The 15,507-nt window shown below is 35.7% G+C and overlaps 1 protein-coding gene across 1 annotated transcript; it reads right to left on the minus strand.

Annotated features, from left to right (window-relative positions):
• Positions 1–1,052: 1,052 nt before the first annotated feature.
• On the minus strand, positions 1,053–6,427 carry LOC137837313 (3-ketoacyl-CoA synthase 20). The gene is made up of 2 exons (XM_068646290.2): positions 5,724–6,427; positions 1,053–2,075 (listed from the first exon to the last, which is right to left on the minus strand). Exons 1-2 carry the CDS (start codon positions 6,339–6,341, stop codon positions 1,290–1,292), a joined length of 1,404 nt encoding a protein of 467 aa, XP_068502391.1. The 5' UTR covers positions 6,342–6,427; the 3' UTR covers positions 1,053–1,289.
• Between the last annotated feature and the right edge of the window lie 9,080 nt (positions 6,428–15,507).

The raw sequence follows: 15,507 nt of genomic DNA on the forward strand, positions 1-15,507 counted from the left end.
ATTTGTAAATCTTAAACCCCTAAACCCTCATCCCTCATTCAGAATAATATACAAATGCGGTTATTTAAAATAACCGCATTTGTAAATCTAATTTATAAATGCGGTTCTATGACCGCATTTGTATATCTCCGATTTACGAATGTGTGCTGATCAAATGCGGTTCTATAACCGCAATTGTAAATGTAAAATAGCCGCATTTATTTTACATTTCTGCGCTAGTGAACCGTAATGATATAAACATTACATTGAATAATTCAAGCAAATATAACAGATATTTGGAGCATCAATGTGAATATGAATCTTGTCATGAAACGAAATGAAGAATCATGAATTAGTGAGAGGAAGGTACAAATAGAGCATCAATCACATCCGAAACCAAAATGACGTAACACGAATTTATATGAGGAGAATGATAAGAATTCTAAACTAATTTTGAATTTGATGTTGGAGATGAGAGATGAAAGAAGTGTTTAGGATTAGAGAAGAGTGAATGAAGAAGGGTGAACAGAGAAGAGTCTAGGGTTACAAAGATGAGACTTACCATATCACTTAAAATTAAATTAAAACTCACATAGTAAATAATCATATTTAATTTTAATTGCATAATAACTTTCTTTTCTGTTTATTTCAAAAACATCACTACATCACTTTTATGTTTTCTATTTTTCCCTGGTGTTAGGTTAAAAGAAGGAGAAGCCAATAAAAAAAGAAAAGAACAAAATTAAAATATTTTATTTTGATTTTTAAAAAATCATTGATTTTATCGTAGGTTTGGAAAACCTCTAGTAAATGTGTGGCTTACTATATGTTTAGAAAACCTCTACTACTACATTTGTGTCTTATTAAATGTTATAGTAATCTCCATTATTAAACTTATACTAAAATTAGAAATTTTTGTAGTAAGACAACTATTCTGTACATTTAAATTATCTTGAGAGGACCATTTTAGATTTCTGTATTCGGTTGGATTTGGGTCATGTATTTGGTAGAGCGTTCGAGCATGGATCGTACAAATAATAAATGATTAAAGTTTATCATTTGACCAAGCTACGTAAATGGTTTAAAATATAACATTGATATTAATATTGTTTAAGAAGAAATATATATATGACTGTAAGATCTGTCTCAAGAAATATGACAAAAGGTGGTTGTCCATGAAATCAAGCTAGAGAAATTACCAAGTACATAATTCTTCTTCCCTTAACCGCACAACACACATGCATACGTGACGAAACCCAAAATCCAAATCCTTAACAGCAGAACAAACCAACAACCGAAAGCCTGATTCATTATTTGTTAGTCTTGACGGGGAGAGGTTCAATCTTGACAGGAAAATTACCAATCTCATCCCTCCACGCGCTGCTGCACGACGCGGCTTCGACGGTGTTCAAGGCAAGCCAGACGGCAGTGTTGCACTTGAACCCCGACCCAAACGCCATCTGCCACACCCTATCACCCTTCTTCACCCTCCCCTTCGCCTCGCAATACGCCAACTCGTACCACACGGAGCTCGAAGAAGTGTTTCCGAACCTGTACAGCGTCATTCTAGAAGGTTCCATGTGCCAGTCTTCGAGCTCCAAACTCTTCTGCATGCGGTCCAGCACAGCCCTCCCTCCCGTGTGGATGCAGAAGTGCTGGAACGCAAGCTTGAAGTTCGGCATGTAGGACTCGATCTTCGTCTTCAGCACCTTCCTCTCGATTAGGTTTATCAAGAACTTTATCTTCTCCGAGAGTGGGAGGACGAGGGGCCCCAGGGAGGTGATGTGCACTTTCAGCGCGTCGCGTGCCACGTTCATCAGCTCTTTCGAGAGCGACACGCCCACCTTCTTCTCCTCATCCTCCTCCTGGAAGACACACCTGTAGCTGTTTTCGTCGGCGCCGACGTGCGTTCGGAGCGTGTGGAGGAGCTGGTACTTTGCGCGGCAACGGTCCGACGGGTGGCTGGAGAGGAGCGCGGCGGACCCGCCCATTCGGAAGAGGCAGTTCACCAGCAGCATGGAGGGGTTGTTGCCCCAGTACATGCTCGAGATCTCATTTTCCGTGCTCAGAACCAGCGCGTACGAGTTCGGGTGTGCCTGCAAATAAAAAATTTTGTTAGCTGATTTATTCATGTTCCGTCTGTCAGAAACCAAATACTTATAGATGAAAATAATGAATGAAATAATAATAAAATGATTCAAACTTCTTTTTAACTCAGTGCATCTCTCTTACAATATTAACTGCATCAGTTACTAATCTACTTTTGGTAGATATATTTATGAAAATGTTTATTTTAACTTTTTTTTTATCTGTCTCATATCTGCAACCCACTTTGCGATCCGGTAAATATTACCCGTTTTTCATACAGTTAGATGGTTGGTCCACAAAAGTAGATGGGTCTACATCATTAAAAGGACCACTTCATCTCATCGTACAAACTACTCTTAAAAAAATAAGTGGGTCTCTAACTAACATGATTGATCCCGACCACTCCATCGCATCGTCGTTCTCCTAAAGCTCACTCTTTATTTTCATTTTTTTGCGTCAGGTACATGGCCCCACCCATCAGCTGTCAAAATAGGTATGGCATGATGAAAGACCATATTAAGAAATAGCGGCATAGATTAGGTGAATCAATCTTTGTATATATAGTTTCACTTTTTAATTTTGGTCTCATTTATTTAATTTTTAAAATATTCAACTATTTTAAAAAAAATTTAATCTGAGGCAAAAAATATTATGTCGAGCCAAGAAACAGGTAAGAGAATGTGGGAGAAAAAAAATAAATGTGTGGTTCTTTTTTATTATCGTCAGTTAGATATACTTAATTGGTTTAATTGTAAGTTTACAGTGAAACAGATGATAACTTTGTATGTAAATTTTACAGAACTTTTCTTGCATATTTTATCATAATGTATTTTTCTTTTTTTTTCATTTTCAAATATATTAAATATGTAGTAAATTATTTTCTTATCTCTAAACTAAAGTCGACTTATTACTTATTTTTTACAAAACGATGTGGTATAATTACTGATAAAAATGTATAAATAATAAAAGGTCAATATTTAAAATGAGTGAAAAAAAAACCTTGAGATTTAAAATGTTAAAGTTTAAGATAATTGAGAGCAAGAGAATACAATGCATAAAATAGATACAATGCATAAAATAGATTTAAACTATAAAATTTATGAAATAATAATAATTGAGTGATAAATATGAAATTACACCTAATAACTGCTTCCCTTTTATTTATAAATAAAAAAACACATTTATATTTTATTTTATTTAATAATATTTTCCAAAATATCTAAACTGCAATTAATTTATGAACTTTGTTTGTTTAATTAATGTCTGAGGCTCTAGCATGTTTGGTTGGAAAAGACTTTCGGCCTTAAATTTCATATGATCATCAAATTGGGCTCATGTGAGCATTAAATGTTCCGATACAAGGTTTAAATGCCTTTGAATGGATTATGGGCTTTTATGGCTATAACATGGGGTGGGTGACAATCTTTGCCCTACAAAAAATCTTATTTTATTTTATTCTAATCCATATTTTTATTATAAAAATATAAAATCAAAATAAAAAACAAAAAATATGGAAAAGAAATTAATGGAAGAAAAATAAGATGAAAAAGAAAAATTCTCATGAATAGATATACTTTTTTTTATCTCATTTTTTTAATCTTTCCTTTGTCTCCTACGTATTTTCTATAAAATAAGCGGGTTCTTGGTAAATTTGGGTATTGATGACACTTTATCGCATAAAGTTTTCTTACACTGAAAAAATAAAAAAAAACACCAATTTCATAACTTTTTATAATAATATTTTTAATTAAAAAATAAATTAAAATATTAAGTGATTTTTTTTATTGACGAAAGTGTATCCCGTATTTATATCATGGTACAACGACTCTGAAAATAAAACATGGCCCCACCGAACCGACCAACTTAGGTAATACATGAACCCGTACTATATTTGACACTCTTTAACTTTTCTCTCTCATAACATTTCATAGGAATACTTTATTATATGTTTGAAAACTGATAAATTAGAGATATTTTTTTTAAATGATGTTTTGATAATTTTGAGAGTTGTATATAATTTATTCAATAATTTAATTTATGCTTTAATTAAATAATTTAATTTAATATTTTAATAATATATAAAGTTGTTAAACGGAAATAAGAGAAAATCTATGTTGTCAAAGTAAATGTTTCTTTTTTTTATATGATATTTTTCTACCTCTTGTCTTTCTTATGTCTCTTTCAATGTAACATTTTCAAGAAAAAAAGTTTGCCATAAAAGTATTTTCAAACAAATATATACTTTTCAATGCATGGACGAAAATTCATTCTTGTAATTTTCCATTATCCATTATCCATTATCCGGCTTATTTTTTTGGCACATGCAATGCTAGTACACACAACAATGTTTTTTTAATCAGCTAGTACACTGTTGCAGAGGAATCAAAAGAAGACAACAACGTGTTGTGATTTTCACCCATTAATGGAGAAAGAGAGAAAAGAGAAGTAGTTAATGATATAATAGTTGAAAAGAACTAGAAAGAAGAAAAAGATGAAAACCTAGCGTAAGAAAAATGAGATCTAAAAGGTTTGAGAACATCATAAGTATTGTTATACCAAAGCATGAAGCAAAATATGATAGTTGTACGTACAAATCTCGGAAGATATACTCATTAATTGTTGAAGAATATTTTTTTAGACCTATGTGTTAAAAGTTGGAGATATGACTTAAAACAAGTGATTCATAATATAATATATGATAAAAAAAAATATAAAAATCAAATAAGCATTTGTATTGTTAAATTATTCATATATTATATATTTTGGAATACAGTAATATTCATACAATAATTTATACATATAACAGATTTTTTAAGAGGCTTTTTATTTTTATTTTTTTCAAATTGTAGAAACTGTAGAGTTCACGTCTTGTTTAGTAATTTCCTCATAATTCTTTGATTTTGAATTGATAATAGAGTACTTATTAGAAGGAATATATAATATAAAATGCATTGCAGGTCATAATTCTTTGATTTTGAATTGATAATAGAGTACTTATTAGAAGGAATATATAATATAAAATGCATTGCAGGTACTCCTCTTTTATATTCCCGAGGACTCAAATATAAAATAAGTAAAAATATAATCAAACTTTGACTAAATAAACTATTTAAATATAAAAATCACCGCAAAATATAGATTCATTGTATGTTGAGACTTTCTTTCTCATTCTACATTCACTTTACAACTTTAAAAAAATATTATTTTATTATAATATAATATTTTATTAAAAAATTGAAAAAAAAAGTAATTTAAAAATAGTGGTGTTAAAATAACTTTTTCCCTAAGTATAAAGAGCAATTAATATAAATGAAGTGAACTCATTTCGTAATCAGAACTAGTATAAAATTAGATTTTTTTGTGTGTATATTAAAGTTAAAATTAATATTTTACTGGTGTATCTCTTTTCGTATCATCTTTTGTTATGTACTATTCTTCTCTCTTCAAAAGTATTAAAAGTCTTTAGTTTGAGTTTGGAGTCTCATATCATGCTACATATGTGAAAAATTGAAATGATTCAAAGTAGTTTTAGTTTCATGTGAATTGTTATTATCTACATTTAACAAGATATGAAGATATGGTAAATATGCAATAACATCTGCAACATATCTAACACAAGAAATGAAAATTAATGAGCATGCATGATAAGCGAGAACCTGAAGGAGATGTTTGGCAAAGTCAACAGCAAGAACCCCTGCACTGCACCCCATGCCACTGAGATTATACGCCAAAATGTTCCCTCGAAGCTTATACCGATTGATAATGGAGTCAGACAGAGACGGTGTGGGATTGAACAAGCAACAATTTACCACAAGAATCCCTATGTCCTTCGCCTCAATCCCAGTTTTCGCCAAAAGCTCATCAACAGCTCCGAAGAGCACCGTGTCTGTTTCCTTCCTTGCCTCGTCCAACGTTAGCTTCGGCGGAATCGCCAACAACCCCTCTGGAACATAGGTCCACGGTCCCAACCCAGACCTGTCGAGAATCTTGTTCACGAGCTTGTAGTTCTCGTCGGAAAGAAACCCCACGCGCTTTGCTCTGTCCAGCAACGTTTCCTTCGAGCAAAGGCACGCCATGCTTGGCTTGAAGCATGCAAAATTCACCAAGTAAACATTGCAGGGTCGGTTTATTAGAAAGTGGTATAACATTGCCATGGCCATGCATGATGCTACTATGATGGAACCTCGATGTTTCAACCCAGGGACATAGAAACATGCTGTGGTGACAGCTAAAAGGATCGTGAACAAGATGTTCATGTTGAAATGGTGCAGCATTGTTTAGGGTAAGCTGTTGAGTGAGAAGATTTTTGCTGGAGTTGTGAGGAGGGAGGGTGCAAAAGATTGGAATATATATAGAGAATGATTCTTAGGGTAGAGTAAGTGTCGTTATATTGGGCATCTTGGTAAAGGGAGTTAAGAGGTGAAGTGTGGCAGTTAGAAGCCATAACTGTTAGTAATTGTTTTTGTCAGGAGTTAGCTTTGGTGTTAGTTTACAGTTGGTGAATGTCGTTCAAAGAAAATAATAACAACAGTTATTTGATCAGATTAAATAAGGGTGAAACTTATATTCTGCAGCAAAAGAAAATTGAACTTTGGGTGATTTGGTGAGGGAGGAAGAGGAAAGTGGGGGGAAAATAGAATAAAAATGAGGATGTTTTGGAGTTGACACCATGAGTAATGATAGATTAATATTTATTATTATTTTTATCCGTAAGAAAAATATATTCACAGCTGGAACAATTGGATTGCTCCAACCTTTTACAATCCTTATTTACTTAGTATATATATATATATATATATATTCATTTTATCCCTAATCTACTTCCCCTTCTAATTAACTTAATTGCAATAATACATTGCAGTTGCATTAACATAGCTTCTTTAACCATTTATAATGTATCATAAAAGTATATCCTTCCCTTAGACAATTTATCTTGCATATACTTTAGGATGCCTTTGTCATTATGTTGAACCCTACTCATGCATAACATATTCATATAATATACTGCTTATTCTTCTTCATCATTTATCATATTTAAATTTTTATGTGAAGATTACGTAAAGTTTTAATAGGACTTGTTTATCTTTTGTTCTACTTTATAATGTTTGTAATATAATGTTCGTAATATGGTCTATCAGTATGCTTTATGAAATACACAAGAAATTTATTTATTATTTATTTTTTGAATGCTCTAATGCTTTGCATATTTGGAGTTAGGTTTAATAGATCTTTCTTATTTATCATTTCTCTAATAAGGATGATCTTCTTTCTTTTATTAAGAGTGATGGCAGTCCTTTGGTTAAATTGATTAAACTTGTTGTGATAACTTTTTTATTTGAGTGATATGGCGTATGAGGAATTATGCTAGATTTTAGGATAAGATTGAAGTTTCTAAGACTATTTCGGTAATTAAAGATTCAACTTGTCTAGTGGAAAATTCGTCTAAAGCTTAAATGAATAATGATATGTTGGATTTCAACGTGATTAAGTTTTTTGGTATTAATACTCATAGTGGTAAAGTTCTTCGTCCTCTTCCTGTTAGATGAGAGTTTCCTTCACTAGGCTGAGTTAAAATTAACACTGATGGGGCTGCTAGGGGTATCCTAGTTTGTCTACTTATGGGGGAGTTTATTGGTGCTTTTTCTGCGTTTCTTGAAGTTCATACTACTATGGTTCTTGAGTTTTATGGAGTTATACATGCTATGGAGGAAGCTCAAAGATGGGGCTTACTAATGTCTGGCTTAATCTGATTCTCCCTTGGTTTGTGTTGCGTTTACTGCTAGGACTAATGTTCTGTGGATGCTTCGCAATCAATGAAATACTTGTCTTAATTACTGTGGAAAAATCAGGATTAGGGTTACTCATATTTTTCGTGAAGGGAATGTGTGTGCCGATAAGTTGGTTAATTTAGGATTTATTCATGTGTGACCTTCATTTACTAGTGCCTTAGAACTTCGTTTTATTCCATCTTCATATACCAACACCAAGTTGAACTATTCAAGTTGTTGCATGTTAGTCTTTGACTATCAAGCCCGCTTCGAGAAAATTTGTAATTGCATCAGGGCTTTATCCCCAGAAACCATATTAAATTGCTTCATATCTAGCCTTCACCCTGAGATTCGCAGGGAGCTCAATATACTTAATCTCTATTCCATTTCCTAGGTTATTGGCTTAGCCAAACTCATCGAGGACAAAATTAGGGATTCTAAATCGAAACAACTTTGTTCACCTTACCATACCACTATTCAGAATCCAAACGCCACCATCTCATGTCCTTTTCCACTCTTTTGATTTTCCTTAATACCCTCACTAGTGCAAATAATGCTTTCTACAACGACATATTAGGTCGGTTAATTGAAAACCGATGTAATAAAAACACGATAGCATTTTTGTAAATATTTGGAACATATTACATCAATTGTTACAATGAGGTAACCTAAAAAGCAGTCTATAAAAGGGAGCTGAGATCCCTGGTAAAGGTATACTGTCTATAAGCCCTGAACTGACTTGATCGTCGAAGTGAAATCAATAGGTAGGACCCCCTCTGCTTCAACGGAGCCGCCTTCCAACATCCCAGGGAAGCACATAATCCACCAGGAACAGGATGAGCCATCGCTTGCCTTTGAAGTCAACCGGCGACTAGGTCAACTGGTGAGAACAGGTGATGATGATGATGAAAAGGTGCAAAGTTAAAGCATATATAATGGAAAGCAAAAAGATGGAAAAACTAAAAAGGAAAAGAAGAACACAAGAATATATGAGGAATGGAAATGGTGATGGCATTTTCATGTGTTCTTCTTGAATCAAAGTAGAAAATAAGGTGCGGAAGCAATGGGTGAGATGATCAAGACCCTCCTAGGAGTTGTGTTGGCCTTGTAGGTGCATGATGAGTATGGTGTTTGAGTGGTTCGGCCAGCTCAAGGGAGAAGGTGAAAGGATTGAAGTTTAGAGCCTAGATTTCTAGGAGAAGTAAAGCTTGTGCACAAAAATGGCAGCATAACCTTACTCAATTAAACTTGAAAAATACAAAGAGATAGCCTTCCTATTTATAGGCTATCTTGGACGTAAATGTTAAGCTGAATTCTAAGGAAAAGAAAACCAAAATTAAATCTAAATTCTAAGCCCTTGTGCTGTACCTGTCTTGTTGGTGCCAAAAAAAGATGGAAAATGGCGTATGTGTTGTGATTGTAGAGCAATCAACAACATCACCATCAAGTATAGGCATCCAATCCCGAGGCTTGATGATATGCTTGATGAATTGCATGGGTCAACTCTATTCTCCAAGATTGACCTTAAAAGTGGATATCACCAAATTCGAATCAAGGAGGGTGATGAGTGGAAAACCGCTTTTAAGACCAAATTTGGATTATATGAGTGGTTGGTGATGCCCTTTGGGCTTACTAACGCTCCAAGCACATTCATGAGGCTTATGAATCACACCTTGAGGGATTGTATAGGTAAATATGTAGTAGTTTACTTTGATGATATCTTAGTATATAGTAAAACCCTAGAAGACCATCTAAGCCACCTTAGGGAAGTTCTTCTAGTCCTTAGGAAAAATAGTCTTTTTGCCAATAGGGATAAGTGTACCTTTTGTGTAGATAGTGTAGTCTTCTTAGGCTTTATAGTAAACAAAAAGGGGGTGCATGTAGATCCCGAGAAAATCAAAGCCATCCGCGAGTGGCCAACTCCACAAAATGTAAGTGATGTAAGAAGTTTTCATGGGTTAGCTAGCTTCTATAGAAGGTTTGTGCCTAATTTTTCTAGCCTAGCTTCTCCTTTGAATGAACTTGTAAAAAAAGATGTTGCATTTTGTTGGAATGAAAAGCATGAGCAAGCCTTTCAAAGGCTAAAAGCTCAACTCACCAATGCACCCATCCTATCTCTCCCAAATTTTTCCAAAACTTTTGAGATAGAGTGTGATGCATCGGGGGTAGGCATAGGTGCGGTTTTGTTGCAAGGTGGACACCCCATAGCTTATTTTAGTGAAAAACTCCATGGTGCCACCCTCAACTACCCCACCTATGACAAAGAGCTCTATGCTCTTGTGCGAGCCCTAAAGACTTGGGAACACTACCTTGTGTCCAAAGAATTTGTTATCCATAGTGATCACGAGTCTTTAAAATATTTAAAGGGCCAACACAAGCTCAACAAGAGACATGCTAAATGGATGGAATTTCTTGAACAATTTCCTTATGTAATCAAATACAAGAAAGGGAGCACCAATATAGTGGCCGATGCTCTTTCAAGACTGCACACACTCTTTTCAAAACTAGGTGCCCAAATTCTTGGATTTGATCACATAAGAGAGCTTTACCAAGAAGATCAAGAACTCTCATCCATCTATGCCCAATGTCTACATAGAGCACAAGGAGGTTACTATGTGTCCGAGGGATATCTTTTTAAAGAAGGAAAACTTTGCATTCCCCAAGGAACACATAGAAAACTCCTTGTCAAAGAATCACATTAAGGGGGACTCATGGGCCATTTTGGAGTTGATAAGACTCTAGATCTTTTAAAAGCAAAATTTTGTTGGCCACACATGAGGAAAGATGTCCAACGACATTGTTCTAGATGTATCTCATGTTTAAAAGCAAAGTCTAAAACAATGCCGCACGGACTCTACACCCCTTTGCCGATTGCAAATGCTCCTTGGGAAGACATTAGCATGGACTTCATTTTAGGACTTCCTAGGACTGCAAGAGGCCATGACTCTATCTTTGTGGTAGTGGACCGTTTTAGCAAAATGTCCCACTTTATTCCATGCCACAAAGTAGATGATGCTCAAAATATTTCTAAACTCTTCTTTCGAGAAGTGGTGAGACTCCATGGTCTCCCTAGAAGTATAGTGTCCGATAGAGATCCCAAGTTTATAAGCCACTTTTGGAAAACTCTTTGGGGTAAACTTGGAACAAGACTACAATTTTCAACTTCTTGTCATCCTCAAACGGATGGGCAAACCGAAGTAGTCAATAGATCTCTTGGAACTATGCTTAGGGCTATCATGAAGGGCAGCCACAAATCTTGGGATGAGTACCTTCCCCACATTGAATTTGCTTACAATAGAGTAGTTCACAAGACTACTAATGCTTCTCCTTTTGAGGTAGTATATGGTTTTAATCCTCTCACGCCCATGGATTTGATACCCCTTCCTAATCCACAAGATTTTGTGCATAAGGAAGGAGTACTCAAAGCTGATTTTGTCAAGAAAATGCATGAGAAGATTAAAATTCAAATACAACAACAAAATGAGAAGTACACAAAATACAACAACAAAGGGAAGAGAGAAATAATTTTTGAGGAAGGAGACTTAGTTTGGCTTCACCTTCGCAAAGATAGATTTCCAAATCAAAGGAAGTCCAAACTAAGTCCCCGAGGTGATGGACCTTTCCAAGTTCTCAAGCGAGTCAACAACAATGCATATAAGTTGGACCTACCTCTTGAATATGGAGTACATGACACTTTTAATGTAATTGATCTTTCTCCATTTGTAGGTACCAATGACGATGACGAGCTGGATTTGAGGACAAATCCTTTCCAAGGGGGAGGGGATGATGGAGGAGGGCCAAGCACACCTACCCAAGGAAGCCAAGGCCCAAGCCAAGGAGAGCGTCTAGACCAAGACCAAGGTGAGCGTCTAGGACGTGAAGGTGAGCGTCTAGGACGTGAAGGAGGGAGGCTATCCATGGAGCTAGACCGTCTAGGCCCCCTTACAAGATCAATGGCCAAACATGCTCAAACACAAGTAAATGAAGCCACGGATGGAAGAGAGAAGGCTTTGTATATGTTTGCATAAAGGCCCATTAGGGGTACTTAGTAGATACGATAGTGTAGAAAGCACTTTTGGATGGAAACATTCTAGAATCTAGGGTTGTGTGGCCGGTCATTGCACATGACCGGCCACACAACCCTATACCAAATGATGGCATTTTCATGAAGTTCTTCTTGAATCAATGTAGAGTATGGGGCGGAAGCAATGAATGAGAGTGAGCAAGATCCTCCTAAGAGTGGTGTTGATCTTGTAGGTGCATGTTAAGTATGGGTATTGAGTGGTTCGGCCAGCTCAAGGGAAAAGATGAAGGAATTGAAGTTTAGAGCCTAGGATTCTAGGGAGAAGCAAAGTTGAGCACAATTTGGCAGCATAACTTTACTCACAATAAACTTGAAAATACAAGGTGTAGGCTCCTCCTTTTATAGGCTAAGGAGGACCATAATGTAACCCTAATGCTAGCCAAATGAAATGTAAATGTGAAGCACATGGGTGCACAAATGAGCACATGGGGAGGGGTGTGTCTAGTTTTTATGCTCACCCCCCTCCATGGTCTTTCTAGAATGTTCACACAAATATGCTTTCTACACTACTCTAATTACTAAGCACCCCTAATGGGCCTTTATGTAACAATTACAAAGGTCTTCTCTTCCCAAAATCGTAGCTTTGACCCATGTGTATGTGAAGCTAGACGGTCTAGAAGGAATCCTCATCATGGCCTAGACGCTCCTTAGGTAGCCGCTCCTCATCATGGCCTAGACGCTCCTCTTCATGGGTTAGACGCTCCTTTTTGAGTCTAGACGCTCCTCATCACAGGCTAGACCGTCTAGTCTTGGAGGCTTGGCTTTCATCGTGTGGTGAGCTTGGGCCCTCCTCCATCATCCCCTCCCTCTTGAAAAGGATTTGTCCTCAAATCCAAAGCTTTTGCTTTTGAGGGGGATTGTTGTGGCTGGATGGTGTCCATCATCTCCTCCTTCGGGAAAAGATCTATCCTCAGATTTTCTAACTTGATCTCGGATAGCAGCCTCTTGCTTCGTCAAGGTGTGTCCTCCCGGATCAAATATCAACCTATGAGAATCTTGAAACAAAGCAAAGGAGTTAGAGTGAGTATTTGGAGAACAATTAATTGTGTGAAGTTGCCATCTTTGTTTTTCTCTTGTTTTGGTCAACTTCTTACAATGCTTCCCTTTTGATGGTTGTAGGTGCCCTCTAATCCTCTTAAGTTTTCTAAAATTTCCAAAAGTAGTTACTTTTTCCTTAGGCATAATCCCTTTAGGAAATGGTGACAACTTTAAAAAGGCAAGAGGACTATGTTCACATACAACTTCAAATGGAGAGATATGAGTAATCTTGTGGACTACTCCATTGTATGCATGCATAAAAGGAAAAGGATTCTTATCCCAAGAATTGTGGGTGTCCCTCATGATTTCATGAAGCATAGAAGGGAGAGCTATGTTTTCAAATTTTGGAGCTCTATCCCTTATTTTTGAAAATAAATCATGGAGGCTTGTCACTTTTCTTAAGAAGAGTTGATCCACTTCCATGCAGATTGAATCACAACCTTTTGTTGTCCTAGGGAGTTTTAATATGAAATTTATATCTCCCCAAGGATCATTTGCAAAAGGTGAAGGAGTATAAAGTTCATGAGACATTGCCTTGGGCGTAGTTTGAAAACAAGAATTGTACCTAAGGTAATGTCTTTGAACTTCTTTTCTCATGGGGGACAAAAGTTTTCCTTTTAAAAGCTCTAGAGTTTTATCAACTCTAATTTGTCCCATGAGTTCTCCTTCATGAAGAATTTCTCTTTTATCTGTGAAGGTAGTCTCGTTGATACAACCTTTGTTCATGGAAATTTCAATTCTTTGCAAAGGTTGTCTCAATAAGACATGACAAGTTTCTTTAGGCACTACTTCACATAAAAAATTGTCTTTGTAGATGCCTATAGATGACTTGACCTTCACTTGGTGATATCTTGGCATGTATGTAAAATAATCTACTATATTTTTATCTATGCAAGCCTTTTTTAAGGATTCTTTTTTTTTTTTTCAGGCTTGCAAGTGTTCCTTTACAAAAGGTAAGGCTAGGTTGTTCAACAAGAGGTATATTTTCAAATGTATTTTCAACTTTTCCTTCTTGTTGAATGACCTTGTGGGAAGGAACACTCTTCTCCCACGCCTTTTGTTTTCCAAGGGTTTTCTCTTGCTTTTCTATTTTTACATTTTCTTCACTCTCACTAGCTTCTTTTTCTTGGCTACTATTCTCATCTTTGTCCCTTAAGATCATAGATCTTTCATTGAAACATTGAGATGCTAATTGATCATTGCCAAGGTATTCTAAACATGGAATTTCTCTAGCTTGAGTGTGAGAGATATGCTTGGTTAGGTTTTCTTGTCTCTCTTTCCTAGCTCTCCTAGGGAATTGTTGATGATATTCATTTTTCCTAAGACTTTCTTCCCCAAGATAATCATGATGTTTAGAGCTAGATGCATGAGAATGTAATTTTTTTGAAAATTGAGACTTCTCATTCTTTGCTTTAGTCAATTCATTAGTTTTGATCTCATTCTCCAATTGTTTAGATGAAATTGATTGAATATCCTTAGTAAGTTGTTTCAAAAGAGATTTTAAGGATTTCACCTCACTTTTAAGAGATTTAGAGGAGTGAGAAGACATGACTAAAGCTTTGTGTGTAGAAGTATTTTACCTTGAGAAAAATTTAGGGAAGTCAAAGAAGGTAGTCTTCCAGGTAAGGGAGGTGAGTCACAGTGGACTACTTAAATACCAAGCCTTTGCCTTAGCCAAAAACTATCCCTCAATGTCTTCACACAAAGCTTTCTCTTAGTAAACCACTTGGAACACAATTAAGTTGAGAAATCAGATTTTAATGCAAGAAAACAATGCAAGCTAACTAATCAACAAAGCTAGACGGTTTATCACAAACTTAACAAAATATTCATGCAAAGAGTCAATACTAAAGCAATAGAAAAGCAAATACAAACAAGTAACAATTACTAAACAAGAATGCTATACTATTCGGCCCTAGGTGAGGCTTCTTGGACACTTTGAGCCCTTGAAGACACACTCACCGTCTAAAACGTAATTAACAAGGTAATTAACAATAAACCAAGTTGCAAAGGAAATAAGAGAACTCCCTTTGTTGATCCTCTTTTGGTTAGTGCACTTCCTTGTTGTCTTTGCTTGTTGATCTTCCAAGTGTTTGTAGTGTTTATTTCAAGAATGCTTGTTTTCGGCTTTGGCCTTGTCTTCTCCTTAGAATGATGGTCTTTAATTCTCCAATTTCCAGCACCTAGCAAAGGGCTAAACCTTAACCAAATCAAGTTCCCATTCACATAAGCACCAAAGAAGAATAAATTCCAGCACCCAAATTAGAGGTCAAAGAACAAAAGCAAGAAACAAATTTAATTGAATAAAACAGTACCACCAAAAGGATTTAGATGATGACAACTAGAAAGAGAGTCAAGAAATTAAAGCAAACAAATAAAGGTACTCAATTAAAGGTTGGCACACAAAAGAATTCCTAAAGAAAAGCACTAGATTAGATGACCAAATAAAAAAAACAGCACCACTGGAAAATGTTGTGGGCCAGAAAACGTGTTTGTTCCCCGATTTATGCTGATCTGTATTTTTAGAATTTGGCTCTGAAATTTGTTATG

The sequence above is a fragment of the Phaseolus vulgaris genome, chromosome 4, assembly GCF_051622355.1.
Source record: "Phaseolus vulgaris cultivar YP4 chromosome 4, ASM5162235v1, whole genome shotgun sequence".
NCBI classification, from domain to species: domain Eukaryota; kingdom Viridiplantae; phylum Streptophyta; class Magnoliopsida; order Fabales; family Fabaceae; genus Phaseolus; species Phaseolus vulgaris.

Coding starts and splice junctions, on each gene's coding strand:
- LOC137837313 (XM_068646290.2), bottom strand. CDS start 6,341: ATGCTGCACCATTTCAACATGAACATCTTGTTCACGATCCTTTTAGCT. Junction 2,076..5,723: donor TTGCCAAACATCTCCTTCAG/GTTCTCGCTTAT, acceptor TTTTATTTGCAG/GCACACCCGAACTCGTACGC.